Here is an 18,534-nt window from a genome sequence, read left to right on the forward strand (position 1 = left end):
GTGAGCTGGGGCAGGGATCCGTCTGTCTGCAGCACACACACAACTCACATTATAACCACAGACAACATTATTACAGACACTATCACTGTGAGCTGGGGCAGGGCCTCTGTCTGCAGCACACACACAACTCACATTATAACCACAGACAACATTATTACAGACACTATCACTGTGAGCTGGGGCAGGGCCTCTGTCTGCAGCACACACACAACTCACATTATAACCACAGACAACATTATTACAGACACTATCACTGTGAGCTGGTGTAACAGTTCAGTCTGCAGCACACACACAACTCACATTATAACCACAGACAACATTATTACAGACACTATCACTGTGAGCTGGGGCAGGGCCTCTCGTCTGCAGCACACACACAACTCACATTATAACCACAGACAACATTATTACAGACACTATCACTGTGAGCTGGGGCAGGGCCTCTGTCTGCAGCACACACACAACTCACATTATAACCACAGACAACATTATTACAGACACTATCACTGTGAGCTGGGGCAGGGCCTCTGTCTGCAGCACACACACAACTCACATTATAACCACAGACAACATTATTACAGACACTATCACTGTGAGCTGGGGCAGGGCCTCCGTCTGGACACACACAACTCACATTATAACCACAGACAACATTATTACAGACACTATCACTGTGAGCTGGGGCAGGGCCTCCGTCTGCAGCACACACACAACTCACATTATAACCACAGACAACATTCTGTGGCTCAGACACTATCACTGTAACGCCAGCTAGTGGGTTCGATCTGGGACCAGAACATACGTAGAATGTAGCACACATGACTGTAAGCTCAGCTTTGGATAAAAGCCACTAAAGCATACAATTTTATTATTAACATTAGACAGACACTATCACTGTGAGCTGGGGCAGGGCCTCCGTCTGCAGCACACACACTCACATTATAACCACAGACAACATTATTACAGACACTATCACTGTTAGCTGGTGTAACAGATCCGTCTGCAGTACAGACACAACAACAGACACTATTACACTATTCCATTGCCACAGGACAACAGGACAACAGCCAGTTACCACAGAGAAGGTGGCCAGTAGTCTCTGCATGTCCTTGAAGGAGGCGAAGGCAGAGAATCCTCTAAAGTTCTTCAGCAGCCAGTCTCCACTGTTCAGGGTGTCAGAGCTACAGCTGGGGTCTGGGAACACACAGACAACACAATGAGACAACACAGGGTGTCAGAGCTACAGCTGGGGTCTGGGAACACACAGACAACACAATGAGACAACACAGGGTGTCAGAGCTACAGCTGGGGTCTGGGAACACACAGACAACACAATGAGACAACACAGGGTGTCAGAGCTACAGCTGGGGTCTGGGAACACACAGACAACACAATGAGACAACACAGGGTGTCAGAGCTACAGCTGGGGTCTGGGAACACACAGACAACACAATGAGACAACACAGGGTGTCAGAGCTACAGCTGGGGTCTGGGAACACACAGACAACACAATGAGACAACACAGGGTGTCAGAGCTACAGCTGGGGTCTGGGAACACACAGACAACACAATGAGACAACACAGGGTGTCAGAGCTACAGCTGGGGTCTGGGAACACACAGACAACACAATGAGACAACACAGGGTGTCAGAGCTACAGCTGGGGTCTGGGAACACACAGACAACACAATGAGACAACACAGGGTGTCAGAGCTACAGCTGGGGTCTGGGAACACACAGACAACACAATGAGACAACACAGGGTGTCAGAGCTACAGCTGGGGTCTGGGAACACACAGACAACACAATGAGACAACACAGGGTGTCAGAGCTACAGCTGGGGTCTGGGAACACACAGACAACACAATGAGACAACACAGGGTGTCAGAGCTACAGCTGGGGTCTGGGAACACACAGACAACACAATGAGACAACACAGGGTGTCAGAGCTACAGCTGGGGTCTGGGAACACACAGACAACACAATGAGACAACACAGGGTGTCAGAGCTACAGCTGGGGTCTGGGAACACACAGACAACACAATGAGACAACACACAGACAACACAATGAGACAACACAGGGTGTCAGAGCTACAGCTGGGGTCTGGGAACACACAGACAACACAATGAGACAACACAGGGTGTCAGAGCTACAGCTGGGGTCTGGGAACACACAGACAACACAATGAGACAACACAGGGTGTCAGAGCTACAGCTGGGGTCTGGGAACACACAGACAACACAATGAGACAACACAGGGTGTCAGAGCTACAGCTGGGGTCTGGGAACACACAGACAACACAATGAGACAACACAGGGTGTCAGAGCTACAGCTGGGGTCTGGGAACACACAGACAACACAATGAGACAACACAGGGTGTCAGAGCTACAGCTGGGGTCTGGGAACACACAGACAACACAATGAGACAACACAGGGTGTCAGAGCTACAGCTGGGGTCTGGGAACACACAGACAACACAATGAGACAACACAGGGTGTCAGAGCTACAGCTGGGGTCTGGGAACACACAGACAACACAATGAGACAACACAGGGTGTCAGAGCTACAGCTGGGGTCTGGGAACACACATACAACACAATGAGACAACACAGGGTGTCAGAGCTACAGCTGGGGTCTGGGAACACACAGACAACACAATGAGACAACACAGGGTGTCAGAGCTACAGCTGGGGTCTGGGAACACACAGACAACACAATGAGACAACACAGGGTGTCAGAGCTACAGCTGGGGTCTGGGAACACACAGACAACACAATGAGACAACACAGGGTGTCAGAGCTACAGCTGGGGTCTGGGAACACACAGACAACACAATGAGACAACACAGGGTGTCAGAGCTACAGCTGGGGTCTGGGAACACACAGACAACACAATGAGACAACACAGGGTGTCAGAGCTACAGCTGGGGTCTGGGAACACACAGACAACACAATGAGACAACACAGGGTGTCAGAGCTACAGCTGGGGTCTGGGAACACACAGACAACACAATGAGACAACACAGGGTGTCAGAGCTACAGCTGGGGTCTGGGAACACACAGACAACACAATGAGACAACACAGGGTGTCAGAGCTACAGCTGGGGTCTGGGAACACACAGACAACACAATGAGACAACACAGGGTGTCAGAGCTACAGCTGGGGTCTGGGAACACACAGACAACACAATGAGACAACACAGGGTGTCAGAGCTACAGCTGGGGTCTGGGAACACACAGACAACACAATGAGACAACACAGGGTGTCAGAGCTACAGCTGGGGTCTGGGAACACACAGACAACACAATGAGACAACACAGGGTGTCAGAGCTACAGCTGGGGTCTGGGAACACACAGACAACACAATGAGACAGAACACACAGACAACACAATCAGAGGGAACACACAGACAACACATATGAGAACACAATTAGACAACACATTGAGACAACACATATAGACAACACATTTAGACAACACATTTAGAGAGAACACACAGACAACACATTTAGAGAGAACACACAGACAACACATTTAGACAACACATATAGAGAGAACACACAGACAACACATTTAGACAACACATTTAGAGAGAACACAATTAGACAACACATATAGACAACACATTTAGAGAAACACATTTAGACAACACATCTAGAGAGAACACATTTAGACAACACATTTAGACAACACATTTAGAGAGAACACATTTAGACAACACATTTAGACAACACATTTAGAGAGAACACATTTAGAGAACACATTTAGAGAACACATTTAGAGAGAACACATTTAGACAACACATTTAGACAACACATTTAGAGAACACATTTAGACAACACATTTAGAGAGAACACATTTAGAGAACACATTTAGACAACACATATAGAGAGAACACATTTAGAGAGAACACACAGACAACACATTTAGACAACACATATAGACAACACAATTAGACAACACATATAGACAGAACACACAGACAACACATTTAGAGAGAACACACAGACAACACATTTAGACAACACATATAGACAACACAATTAGAGAACACATTTAGACAGAACACACAGACAACACATTTAGACAACACATATAGACAACACATAGAGACAACACATTTAGACAACACATTTAGACAACACATTTAGACAACACATTTAGACAACACATTAGAGAACACATTTAGACAACACATATAGACAACACAATTAGAGAGAACACATTTAGACAACACATTTAGACAACACATTTAGAGAACACATTTAGACAACACATTTAGAGAGAACACATTTAGACAACACATTTAGAGAACACATTTAGAGAACACATTTAGACAACACATTTAGAGAGAACACATTTAGACAACACATTTAGAGAGAACACATTTAGACAACACATTTAGAGAACACATTTAGACAACACATTTAGACAACACATTTAGAGAACACATTTAGACAACACATTTAGAGAACACATTTAGACAACACATTTAGAGAACACATTTAGAGAACACATTTAGAGAGAACACATTTAGAGAACACATTTAGAGAACACATTTAGAGAGAACACATTTAGAGAGAACACATTTAGACAACACATTTAGAGAGAACACATTTAGAGAACACATTTAGAGAACACATTTAGAGAACACATTTAGACAACACATTTAGAGAGAACACATTTAGAGAGAACACATTTAGACAACACATTTAGAGAGAACACATTTAGAGAACACATTTAGAGAACACATTTAGAGAGAACACATTTAGAGAGAACACATTTAGACAACACATTTAGACAACACATTTAGAGAACACATTTAGACAACACATTTAGAGAACACATTTAGAGAACACATTTAGAGAACACATTTAGAGAACACATTTAGACAACACATTTAGACAACACATTTAGACAACACATTTAGACAACACATTTAGAGAACACATTTAGAGAACACATTTAGACAACACATTTAGACAACACATTTAGAGAACACATTTAGACAACACATTTAGAGAACACATTTAGAGAGAACACATTTAGACAACACATTTAGAGAACACATTTAGAGAACACATTTAGACAACACATTTAGAGAACACATTTAGACAACACATTTAGACAACACATTTAGAGAGAACACATTTAGAGAGAACACATTTAGACAACACATTTAGAGAACACATTAGACAACACATTTAGAGAACACATTTAGACAACACATTTAGAGAACACATTTAGACAACACATTTAGACAACACATTTAGACAACACATTTAGAGAACACATTTAGAGAACACATTTAGAGAGAACACATTTAGACAACACATTTAGAGAGAACACATTTAGACAACACATTTAGAGAGAACACATTTAGAGAACACATTTAGAGAACACATTTAGACAACACATTTAGACAACACATTTAGAGAACACATTTAGACAACACATTTAGAGAACACATTTAGACAACACATTTAGAGAGAACACATTTAGACAACACATTTAGAGAGAACACATTTAGAGAACACATTTAGAGAGAACACATTTAGACAACACATTTAGAGAGAACACATTTAGAGAACACATTTAGAGAACACATTTAGAGAGAACACATTTAGAGAGAACACATTTAGAGAACACATTTAGACAACACATTTAGACAACACATTTAGGGAGAACACATTTAGAGAACACATTTAGAGAACACATTTAGACAACACATTTAGAGAACACATTTAGACAACACATTTAGAGAACACATTTAGACAACACATTTAGAGAACACATTTAGAGAGAACACATTTAGACAACACATTTAGACAACACATTTAGAGAGAACACATTTAGACAACACATTTAGAGAGAACACATTTAGAGAGAACACATTTAGAGAGAACACATTTAGACAACACATTTAGACAACACATTTAGTACCTGCTGTGTTGTTCCTGGAAAGAAAGACCTCTATGAAGGTAGTATAGACTGATATCTGTCTGGACTGGTCCATGGCTGAGTGGTGGCTGCTCAGGATCTGAACTCTGAGGGAAAAGACAAAGGGGTTAGAGGTTATTATCGCTGCAGAGCAAATCTCTTGGACACAACTCAATCATCTCCACAATGAAGAGTTGTCGCAGTGTAAGATTTGATGCAGCAGACCAGGATTTGGAGATTTATTTTTAAAGTGCAGACCATCTGGTTTAAATTTGAGGATATTTGTATCTGTATCGGGTGAACCCGTTTAGAAATTACAACATCTTTTGTACATAGTCCCTCCCTTTTAAGGGACCAAAAGAATTGGGACAAATTCACCTCTATGTGTATTAAAGTAGCAAATATTTGGTCCCATATTCCGAGTACCAGATGATCACATAAAGCTCATGACTCTACAATCTTGTTGGATACATTTGCTGTTTGTTTTGGTTGTTTCAGATTGGACCCAATAGAAATCACTGGTAAATAGTGTGTTGTGTCACTTTAGAGTCTCTTTTATTGTAAATAAGAATATAATATGTTTCTAAACACTTCTACATTCATGTGGATGCGACCGTGATTATGAAAAGTCACCCCCAAAAAAAAAATTGTGAATAGTGATGAGAGAGAAAGTTAATGGTGAGAGGTTAGCATGTCTTGGAGGTATGATTTAAAATGCTAACCTCCCTTGTTATTATAATGGTGAGCGGTTAGCATGTCTTGGAGGTATGATTTATAATGCTAACCTCCCTTGTTATATTATATACGTACGTGGTCTGGTAGGTGGAGCAGCTGAAGTTCTTGGTGCCGAGGCAGGACAGGAAGTCAGTGGAGACGGCAGGTAGGAAGGGACGCAGTCTGGTGTTGAACCAGAGGTTGATGATTTTCTCATCTCTGAGACTAGCCAGGCTGAAGCTGTCCAGCCTGACCTCTCTTATAGCATCCAGGGCCTGGGACACTGCTGGAGAGCTGGGGTCTAGTGTCTGGAGAACATGGGTTTAAAAAGAAACAACGATTTCATTTGTCAGGAAATGACTGAATGTCGGCGTTCACAGTCATATTTTTGACCCTGGCAGATCTACTGGTATGATGGAAATAATGTCTGCTTTTCTTTGTAGGAAAATACAACCAAAGAAAAGTCAGATCAAAAGAGGAGACCTACATACAGTAATAATCAGTCAGTACGTTTATGTATACAGTAATAATCAGTCAGTACGTTTATATATACAGTAATAATCAGTCAGTACGTTTATATGTACAGTAATAATCAGTCAGTACGTTTATATATACAGTAATAATCAGTCAGTCAGTATGTACAGTAATAATCAGGCAGTCAGTATGTACAGTAATAATCAGTCAGTACGTTTATACGTACAGTAATAATCAGTCAGTACGTTTATATGTACAGTAATAATCAGTCAGTCAGTATGTACAGTAATAATCAGTCAGTACGTTTATATGTACAGTAATAATCAGTCAGTATTTATCCAGTAATAATCAGTCAGTAGTATGTACAGTAATAATCAGTCAGTACGTTTATATGTACAGTAATAATCAGTCATGTACGTAATAATCAGTATGTCCAGTAATAATCAGTCAGTACGTTTATATGTCCAGTAATAATCAGTCAGTACGTTTATATGTACAGTAATAATCAGTCAGTACGTTTATATGTACAGTAATAATCAGTCAGTACGTTTATATGTACAGTAATAATCAGTCAGTACGTTTATATGTACAGTAATAATCAGTCAGTACGTTTATATGTACAGTAATAATCAGTCAGTACGTTTATATGTACAGTAATAATCAGTCAGTAGTACGTTTATATGTACAGTAATAATCAGTCAGTACGTTTATATGTACAGTAATAATCAGTCAGTACGTTTATATGTACAGTAATAATCAGTCAGTACGTTTATATGTACAGTAATAATCAGTCAGTACGTTTATATGTACAGTAATAATCATGTCAGTCAGTATACAGTAATAATCAGTCAGTACGTTTATACATACAGTAATAATCAGTCAGTACGTTTATACATACAGTAATAATCAGTCAGTACGTTTATATGTACAGTAATAATCAGTCAGTACGTTTATATGTACAGTAATAATCAGTCAGTACGTTTATATGTACAGTAATAATCAGTCAGTACGTTTATATGTACAGTAATAATCAGTCAGTACGTTTATATGTACAGTAATAATCAGTCAGTACGTTTATATGTACAGTAATAATCAGTCAGTACGTTTATATGTACAGTAATAATCAGTCAGTACGTTTATATATACAGTAATAATCAGTCAGTACGTTTATATGTACAGTAATAATCAGTCAGTACGTTTATATGTACAGTAATAATCAGTCAGTACGTTTATATGTACAGTAATAATCAGTCAGTACGTTTATATGTACAGTAATAATCAGTCAGTACGTTTATATGTACAGTAATAATCAGTCAGTACGTTTATATGTACAGTAATAATCAGTCAGTACGTTTATATGTACAGTAATAATCAGTCAGTCAGTATGTACAGTAATAATCAGTCAGTACGTTTATATGTACAGTAATAATCAGTCAGTACGTTTATATGTACAGTAATAATCAGTCAGTACGTTTATATGTACAGTAATAATCAGTCAGTACGTTTATATGTACAGTAATAATCAGTCAGTACGTTTATATGTACAGTAATAATCAGTCAGTACGTTTATATGTACAGTAATAATCAGTCAGTACGTTTATATGTACAGTAATAATCAGTCAGTACGTTTATATGTACAGTAATAATCAGTCAGTACGTTTATATGTACAGTAATAATCAGTCAGTACGTTTATATATACAGTAATAATCAGTCAGTACGTTTATATGTACAGTAATAATCAGTCAGTACGTTTATATGTACAGTAATAATCAGTCAGTACGTTTATATGTACAGTAATAATCAGTCAGTACGTTTATATGTACAGTAATAATCAGTCAGTACGTTTATATGTACAGTAATAATCAGTCAGTACGTTTATATGTACAGTAATAATCAGTCAGTACGTTTATATGTACAGTAATAATCAGTCAGTACGTTTATATGTACAGTAATAATCAGTCAGTACGTTTATATGTACAGTAATAATCAGTCAGTACGTTTATATGTACAGTAATAATCAGTCAGTACGTTTATATGTACAGTAATAATCAGTCAGTACGTTTATATGTACAGTAATAATCAGTCAGTACGTTTATATGTACAGTAATAATCAGTCAGTACGTTTATATATACAGTAATAATCAGTCAGTATGTACAGTAATAATCAGTCAGTACGTTTATATGTACAGTAATAATCAGTCAGTATGTTTATATGTACAGTAATAATCAGTCAGTATGTTTATACATACAGTAATAATCAGTCAGTCAGTATGTACAGTAATAATCAGTCAGTCAGTATGTACAGTAATAATCAGTCAGTCAGTATGTACAGTAATAATCAGTCAGTACGTTTATATGTACAGTAATAATCAGTCAGTATGTACAGTAATAATCAGTCAGTACGTTTATATGTACAGTAATAATCAGTCAGTACGTTTATATGTACAGTAATAATCAGTCAGTACGTTTATATGTACAGTAATAATCAGTCAGTATGTTTATATGTACAGTAATAATCAGTCAGTCAGTATGTACAGTAATAATCAGTCAGTAAGTTTATATGTACAGTAATAATCAGTCAGTACGTTTATATGTACAGTAATAATCAGTCAGTACGTTTATATGTACAGTAATAATCAGTCAGTACGTTTATATGTACAGTAATAATCAGTCAGTATGTTTATATATACAGTAATAATCAGTCAGTATGTACAGTAATAATCAGTCAGTATGTTTATATATACAGTAATAATCAGTCAGTATGTACAGTAATAATCAGTCAGTACGTTTATATGTACAGTAATAATCAGTCAGTACGTTTATATGTACAGTAATAATCAGTCAGTACGTTTATATGTACAGTAATAATCAGTCAGTACGTTTATATATACAGTAATAATCAGTCAGTACGTTTATATGTACAGTAATAATCAGTCAGTACGTTTATATGTACAGTAATAATCAGTCAGTCAGTATGTACAGTAATAATCAGTCAGTACGTTTATATATACAGTAATAATCAGTCAGTCAGTATGTACAGTAATAATCAGTCAGTACGTTTATATCTACAGTAATAATCAGTCAGTACGTTTATATGTACAGTAATAATCAGTCAGTACGTTTATATATACAGTAATAATCAGTCAGTACGTTTATATGTACAGTAATAATCAGTCAGTACGTTTATATGTACAGTAATAATCAGTCAGTACGTTTATATGTACAGTAATAATCAGTCAGTACGTTTATATGTACAGTACAGTAATAATCAGTCAGTACGTTTATATGTACAGTAATAATCAGTCAGTACGTTTATGTACAGTAATAATCAGTCAGTCGTACAGTTATATACGTTTATACAGTAATAATCAGTCAGTCGTTTATATGTACAGTAATTTATACGTTTATATACAGTAATAATCAGTCAGTACGTTTATACATACAGTAATAATCAGTCAGTACGTTTATATGTACAGTAATAATCAGTCAGTACGTTTATATGTACAGTAATAATCAGTCAGTACGTTTATATGTACAGTAATAATCAGTCAGTACGTTTATGTGTACAGTAATAATCAGTCAGTACGTTTATATATACAGTAATAATCAGTCAGTACGTTTATATGTACAGTAATAATCAGTCGTTTAGTGTACAGTAATAATCATATATACAGTAATAATCAGTCAGTGCGTTTATATATACAGTAATAATCAGTCAGTACGTTTATATGTGCAGTAATAATCAGTCAGTACGTTTATATATACAGTAATAATCAGTCAGTACGTTTATATATACAGTAATAATCAGTCAGTCCGTTTATATGTACAGTAATAATCAGTCAGTACGTTTATATGTACAGTAATAATCAGTCAGTACGTTTATATGTACAGTTTAAGTGTGATATGAATAGATAAAGAGTTTTATCTCACGGTGTTGGAGAAGAGATCCAGGGCTGAGTTCAGGACCACCGAGACCTTAGAGAAGAACAGTTTCCAGATCTGTGCTGAGTGGCTGGTGTTGCCAGACAACTTACACTTCAACAGGCTCACCAAGTTTTCCGATGTCAACATAGACAGCTGGAGGGTAAAGAAGGGACAGAAAGAGAAAAAACATGTACAAAATCACATAATATATATAATATAGATATAATAATATATAATATTAATAATATATAATATATAATAATAATACATGAGATTTATATATCTAATAATATATAATAATAATATCTAATAATAATAATATCTAATAATAATACATGAGATTTATATATCTAATAATATAATAATAATAATATATTAATAATAATATCTAATAATAATATATCTAATAATAATAATATATATATAATAATAATAATAATAATAATATAATAATATATAATAATAATAATATATAATAATAATAATAATAATATATAATAATATATAATAATAATACTATCTAATAATAATAATAATAATATATAATAATATAATAATAATAATAATATATAATAATAATACTATCTAATAATATATAATAATATTTAATAAATATAATAATAATAATATAATAATATAATAATAATAATATCTAATAATAATAATCTAATAATAATAATAATATATAATAATAATAATATATAATAATAATAATAATAATATATAATAATATATAATAATAATCTAATAATAATAATATATAATAATAATAATATATAATAATAATATCTAATAATAATATATAATAATATATAATATATAATAATAATAATATATAATAATAATAATATATGAGATTTATGTATCACTTTTCAAGGACCCAGAGACGCTTTACAGTAGAGAGCAAAGAAACCAGAAAACAAACAAAAAGTCGGACCAAATCAAAAAACAAGAGCATCTGTGTCACTTCTGCGGTTGTTCAACTAGAAAAACAACGGAAAAAAATTGAACAGAAACGTGACAGTTGTGAAGAATTCTTCGTACCGAGCCACAAGCGTAAACATCGACGCCGAAATCACAGAGGACTCCGCTGATCTGCCCGTTGTCAAGGCGACCCTGTAGAGCAGTGCTGAAGGAATCAACAACAGATATTCAGATGGTTGTTGGAAATATGATGGAAAGAGGAGATGTGAAAAGCAGCATTAGAAAAGGTTTGAGACCATGTCACCAATTAACGCAAATTAACAGATGTTTTTTTTGTTTGTTTAAACGTTTAAAAACAAACACACAAAACAAACAGAAGCTAACAGAAATGATCTTTGAATAACTCACCTGTTGACACCCGCACAAACTTTTGTCTCTGTAAACAATACGTCACGAACAATTAGTTATTTCTGAATAATAATCAATGGAAAAGGAATTATTGATCAATATGAAATCAATTGAATAATATAATAATCAATGTTTGGTGAATTAATATATATATATCACACAATATATCGTACCATTAACTGGGGTGACATTGCACTGAGGGAAAGATGAAATATCATGAGTTCCAATCTGCTTTGCAGTGTCCAGATAAATCACACAGTCACATCAGCCTGTAAGACAGAACTCAAACAGATACTCACCTCTCCACTGTATACAATGCAACCTGTGAAGGGGAAAATAAAAGTCTTTATAACATGTTTAACATGAAGAAAAAACAACAAAATACGGGCCAGAATACTCTGGAACCAATACGGTGCTCCCTAAGGGTCCTGTTCAAAATACGGGCCAGAATACTCTGGAACCAATACGGTGCTCCCTAAGGGTCCTGTTCAAAATACGGGCCAGAATACTCTGGAACCAATACGGTGCTCCCTAAGGGTCCTGTTCAAAAGAATACTCTAGAACCAATACGGTGTATTGCACTAAACAGGAAATAGACTCAGCCAATTGAGTCCAGTGTTGTTGATTCAAAAACCCGTCTCTCACCTGATGGGACGGTCTAAGGGTCCTGTCAAAAAGCCGTCTTGCTGGAGGTGAGGGCGGACTCTATCTCCATGGTAACAGTGGGTACGGCCTGGTCCAGTCTGGCGAAACTGAATAAACAACAACAACAGGAGAGTTTTTAAGTTCTATTTTTACATGGGTATATCCCAAATGGCACCCTATTCCCTACATATGTCACGTTCTGACCTTAGTTCTTTTGTTATGTCTTTGTTTAGGTTGGTCAGGGCGTGAGTTGGGGTGGGTTGTCTATGTTTGTTTTTCTATGTTGTGTTTTGTGTTTTGTGTTTTGATTCTCAATCAGAGGCAGGTGTCGTTAGTTGTCTCTGATTGAGAATCATACTTAGGTAGCCTTTTCCCACCTGCGTTTCGTGGGGTGATTGTGTCCTGTTTTGTTGTTTGTGACACAGTTCAGGACTGTTTCGGGTTTCGTTTTCATTCTCTTTGTTATTTTTTGTATTGAGTCGTGTTCAGTCTTTATTAAAGTATCATGGACACTCTATCTCCATGGTAACAGTATTGGCCGATCCAGTCTGCTACTCCTAAACCTCAGAGGAGGAAGAAGAAACCTGTTACAACATACTGCATTACTTTAGACCAGAGCTTTGTTTTATTGACCCTGGTTAAAAGTAGTGCACTATGTTGGGTGTTTAGGGTGCATTCTGGTCAAAAGTAGTGCACTATTGAGAAAGGGAATAGGGTGGCATTTGTTGGTTTGTTGTTTGTGCACTATATAGGAATAGGGTGCCATTCTGGTCAAAAGTAGTGCACTATAGGGAATAGGGTGACATTCTGGTCAAAAGTAGTGCACTATAAAGGGAATAGGGTACCATTCTGGTCAACAGTAGTGCACTATGTAGGGAATAGGGTGCCATTCTGGTCAAAAGTAATGCACTATATAGGGAATAGGGTGCCATTCTGGTCAACAGTAGTGCACTATATAGGGAATAGGGTGCCATTCTGGTCAAAAGTAGTGCACTATATAGGGAATAGGGAGCCATTCTGGTCAAAAGTAGTGCACTATATAGGGAATAGGGTGCCATTCTGGTCAAAAGTAGTGCACTATGTAGGGAATAGGGAGCCAAAAAGTAGTGCACTATAAAGGGAATAGGGTGCCATTCTGGTCAAAAGTAGTGCACTATGTAGGGAATAGGGAGCCAAAAAGTAGTGCACTATAAAGGGAATAGGGTGCCATTCTGGTCAAAAGTAGTGCACTATGTAGGGAATAGGGTGCCATTTCTGACACAAAATTGGTAATTCATGGGATTGTCATGGGATGTCCTCATGGGATGTCCTCATGGGATGTCCTCATGGGATGTCCTCATGGGATGTCCTCATGGGATGTCCTCATGGGATGTCCTCATGGGATGTCCTCATGGGATGTCCTCACGTGGAAGAGATGCAGTTGTCATTAGAAACATCTACGGTAGGGACCAATCAAAACGCATCTTCTGACCAATGGGTAAAATAATTGTGGAGATACGCTGTTTAACAAAAACAATGGTCAAAAACAATGGTCAAAACCTCATGTGCAGATGAAGTCGCAAGTTTACATACATTTAGGTTGGAGTCATTAAATCTCGTTTTCAACCACTCCACAAATTTTCTGTTAACAAACAATAGTTTTGGCAAGTCGGTTAGGACATCTACGTTGTGCATGACACAAGTCATTTTTCCAACAATTGTTTAAAGACAGATTATTTAATTTATAATTCACTGTATCACCATTACAGTGGGTCAATATAAAACAATATTGAAGTAAGATAGAAATCGATCTTTCAAGCTGGACAATAACCTAAAACACAAAGCCAAACCTACACTGGAGTTCCTTACCAAGAACACGGTAAATGTTCCCTTCCAGTGTTTTGTTATTAAATCTGCTTGAAAATCAAAGGCAACACCTGAAAATGGTTGTCTAGCAACGATCAACAAACAACTTGAGTTTAAAAAAAAGAATAATGGGCAAATGTTGCCCAATCCAGGTTGTAAAAGCTCTTGAAGACCCAGAAAGACTCACAGCTGTAATCACTACCAATCCAGGTGTGGAAAGCTCTTAAAGACCCAGAAAGGCTTACAGCTGTAATCACTACCAATCCAGGTGTGGAAAGCTCTGAGAGACTTACCCAGAAAGACTCACAGCTGTAATCGCTGCCAAAGGTGATTCTAACATGTATTGGCTCAGAGGGGTTGAATACTTATCTAATCAAGATACTGTATATCAGTGTTTTATTTTTCATAATTTTTGGGGGACAAATGTTGGATTTTTTCATCCACTTTGACATTACAGAGTATTTTGTGCAGATTGTTGACAGAAAAAAAAAATGACATCTATTTTAAATTCCACTTTGTAACACAACAAAATGTGGAAAAAGTCAAGGGGTGTGAATCCTTTCTGAAGACACTGTATTAGGTTACAAACCTGTTTGGATATAATGTTAATTATTCGTTAGAGAAAGACCCCACTGAACGATTCACAAATATAAAGAATCATATTTGTCTCGGTAAATGTTTTTTCTAACACAAGGAAGAGACATTTTATCACAGTTTTCACCCATTCTGAGCAGAGTGGGTGGACACCCTATCTATGGGTACAGTACCACTTACATGATCTTGTAGGAGGCACAAGGGATATTTTCCTAGAGACAGAAAAAGGTTAAGGTTAGTATTTGGTTTGAATCAATGATCATCTGTAAGACTGTATTGTTGAAGACAAGGACAGAAGAGAGATGTACCTGTTTGGTCAGGCTGACAAGTTGTTGCAGGAACTCAGGGAGTCTCCTCTCCTTTGGTGACTCGGTCAGGAAGTCAAACACTGTGTTGATAATGACATCTTTCCCTGGAAGACCAGGAAGAGGCAACACCACCAGCTCTGCTGTCTGCTTTGGAGAGAGAACCTCCAGGGATGACAACTGGAAGGAGAGGAGACAAGAAAGTTATCAAACCTAATAAACCTAAAATACAATTTCCCTATCAGATGAGTCAAAAACATACATGTTTCTGATATAGAGACTCAGGTTTCTATGAAAGAAAACCCATATAGGGCATCAAAACACCCCTTTAACACATTACAAGGACATATCTATGTCTATATATCTATGCATAACTGTGATGGCGTAGTCGGCAGAGAGTAAGACATACTGGAGAGAAGTCTGTGTTGAGTTTCAACAGGTCGCTGAGGGACAGCAGGACTGAAAACCGCCCCAGGTTCTTCTGCAGCCAGGCCACACTGCTGTTAGAGTTGGACACACAGCCAGAGTCTGGAGGGAGGAGACCAATTGGTTAAGGTCAAAGATTAAATGAAGATGAGGAACAGTTTGCTGCTTTTACTCTAGTTGCTATCTTCCATACCTGAGGATGATTATTAACATACAGACATCTCACAGTTGAAGTGTACCTATGATAAAAATGACGGACCTCTACATGCTTTGTAAGTAGGAAAACCTGCAACATCGGCAGTTTATCAAATACTTATTCTCCCCACTGTATATGCATATTATACAGCCTTAGACTCAGCTGACTCAACCTGTTGCGACTCTAGGGGGAGTATTTTCATTTTTGGAAAAAAAACGTTCCCGTTATAAATGGGATATTTTGTCAGGACAAGATGCTAGAATATGCATATAATTGACAGCTTATGATAGAAAACACTCTAACGTTTCCAAAACTGTAAAGATATTGTCTGTGAGTATAACAGAACTGATGTTACAGGCGAAAGCCTGAGAAAAATCCAATCCGGAAGTGCCCCATGTTTTCAAAGCGCTGCGTTCCAATGAGTCCCTATTGAGCTGTGAATGTGTTATGAACCAGCTTACGCTTTCTACGTATTCCCGAAGGTGTCTAATAGCCGTAAGCGGCTACATTGCGCAAGTGGTCACCTGATGCTCCCAGAGAGATTCTCGTGTAAAATACAGAGGTAGCCATTACTCCAATCAGTCCTACTGAAAAACGAATTGTCCCGATGGATGTATTATCGGATATATATTTGGAAAACACCTTGAGGATTGATTATAAACAACGTTTGCCATGTTTCTATCGATATTATGGAGCTAATTTTGAATATTTTTCGACGTTTTTGTGACTGCAATTTCCAGGCCATTTCTCAGCCAAACGTGAAGAACAAACGAAGCTATTTCGCCTACAAAAATAATATTTTTGGAAAAAAGGAACATTTGCTATCTAACTGGGAGTCTCGTGAGTGAAAACATCCGAAGCTCATCAAAGGTAAATTATTTAATTTGATTGCTTTTCTGATTTCCGTGACCAAGTTACCTGCTGCTAGCTGGACAAAATGCTATGCTAGGCTATCGATAAACTTACACAAATGCTTGTCTAGCTTTGGCTGTAAAGCATATTTTGAAAATCTGAGATGACAGGGTGATTAACAAAAGGCTAAGCTGTGTCTCAATATATTTCATTTGTGATTTTCATGAATAGGAATGTTTTCTAGGGATATTTATGTCCGTTGCGTTATGCTAATTAGTGTCAGGCGATGATTATGCTCCCGCATGCGGGATGGGGAGTCAGTAGAGGTTAAATGCTCTACAACAAAGCTTGGTGTTGATGGTGCACTGTCCTTCTCTCAGCACATATCAAAGCTGCAGGCTAAAGTTAAATCTAGACTTGGTTTCCTCTATTGTAATCACTCCTCTTTCACCCCACCTGCCAAACTAACCCTGATTCAGATGACCATCCTACTCATGCTAGATTACGGAGACGTCATTTATAGATCAGCAGGTAAGGGTGCTCTCGAGCGGCTAGATGTTCTTTACCATTCGGCCACCAGATTTGCCACCAATGCTCCTTATAGGACACATCACTGCACTCTATACTCCTCTGTAAACTGGTCATCTCTATATACCTGTCGCAAGACACACTGTGTTGTCTCCCTTGTTGTCATGAGTGTTTTGTCCTATATTTATATTGTATTTATTTGTTATTTTTAATCCCAGGCTCCCGTCCCCGCAGGAGGCCTTTTGCCCGTCTTTGTAAATGAGAGTTTGTTCTTAACTGACTCGTTAAATAAAAGTTAAATAAAAAAGATAATAAACAACTCATGAAAAAAACGTTGTGACAGCTGATCAAAAACAAACATCTAATCAGCTGATGATTACCTGATGTGGGTCGAGACAGGAAGGGGACGACCAGCTCCTTCAGAACCAGCTGCTGCTGCTCCAGGTTCATGTGATCAAACTGGGCTCCAAACTCCTTCACCCTGAAAGTAATACGTGAGTAATGTGTATAAGTTATAAGGACCTAATACCTACATTATGAGGACCTAATACCTACATTATGAGGACCTAACACCTAACTTTGTGAGGACCTAACACCTACATTATGAGGACATAATATCTACATTATGAGGACCTAATACCTACATTATGAGGACCTAATATCTACATTATGAGGACCTAATACCTACATTATGAGGACCTAACACCTAACATTATGAGGACCTAACACCTACATTATGAGGACATAATACCTACATTA

The 18,534-nt window shown here is 37.4% G+C and overlaps 2 protein-coding genes across 2 annotated transcripts in view; both read right to left on the reverse strand.

The window, feature by feature from the left end:
• Window positions 1–13,038, reverse strand: part of LOC127927587 (uncharacterized) — a 30,776-nt gene extending 17,738 nt beyond the window's left edge. Inside the window, exons 1-9 of the mRNA XM_052514215.1 lie at window positions 13,030–13,038; window positions 12,684–12,706; window positions 12,558–12,579; window positions 12,385–12,412; window positions 12,097–12,181; window positions 11,059–11,205; window positions 6,750–6,961; window positions 5,943–6,046; window positions 1,076–1,194 (exon numbers count right to left, since the gene is read on the reverse strand). Of these exons, the coding sequence (XP_052370175.1) occupies window positions 1,076–1,194; window positions 5,943–6,046; window positions 6,750–6,961; window positions 11,059–11,199 (576 nt within the window). The 5' untranslated portion in view covers window positions 11,200–11,205; window positions 12,097–12,181; window positions 12,385–12,412; ... (1 more) ...; window positions 12,684–12,706; window positions 13,030–13,038. The remainder of the gene's footprint in view (window positions 1–1,075; window positions 1,195–5,942; window positions 6,047–6,749; window positions 6,962–11,058; window positions 11,206–12,096; window positions 12,182–12,384; window positions 12,413–12,557; window positions 12,580–12,683; window positions 12,707–13,029) is intronic.
• A 16-nt stretch (window positions 13,039–13,054) lies between these two features.
• The window catches only part of mslnb (mesothelin b), an 82,929-nt gene continuing 77,449 nt past the window's right edge, over window positions 13,055–18,534 (reverse strand). Inside the window, exons 49-53 of the mRNA XM_052514216.1 lie at window positions 18,156–18,256; window positions 16,183–16,301; window positions 15,777–15,953; window positions 15,649–15,680; window positions 13,055–13,136 (exon numbers count right to left, since the gene is read on the reverse strand). Coding sequence (XP_052370176.1) covers window positions 13,055–13,136; window positions 15,649–15,680; window positions 15,777–15,953; window positions 16,183–16,301; window positions 18,156–18,256 — 511 coding nt within the window. The remainder of the gene's footprint in view (window positions 13,137–15,648; window positions 15,681–15,776; window positions 15,954–16,182; window positions 16,302–18,155; window positions 18,257–18,534) is intronic.

Source organism: Oncorhynchus keta, unplaced genomic scaffold (assembly GCF_023373465.1).
Source record: "Oncorhynchus keta strain PuntledgeMale-10-30-2019 unplaced genomic scaffold, Oket_V2 Un_scaffold_15414_pilon_pilon, whole genome shotgun sequence".
Classification (NCBI taxonomy): Eukaryota; Metazoa; Chordata; class Actinopteri; order Salmoniformes; family Salmonidae; genus Oncorhynchus; species Oncorhynchus keta.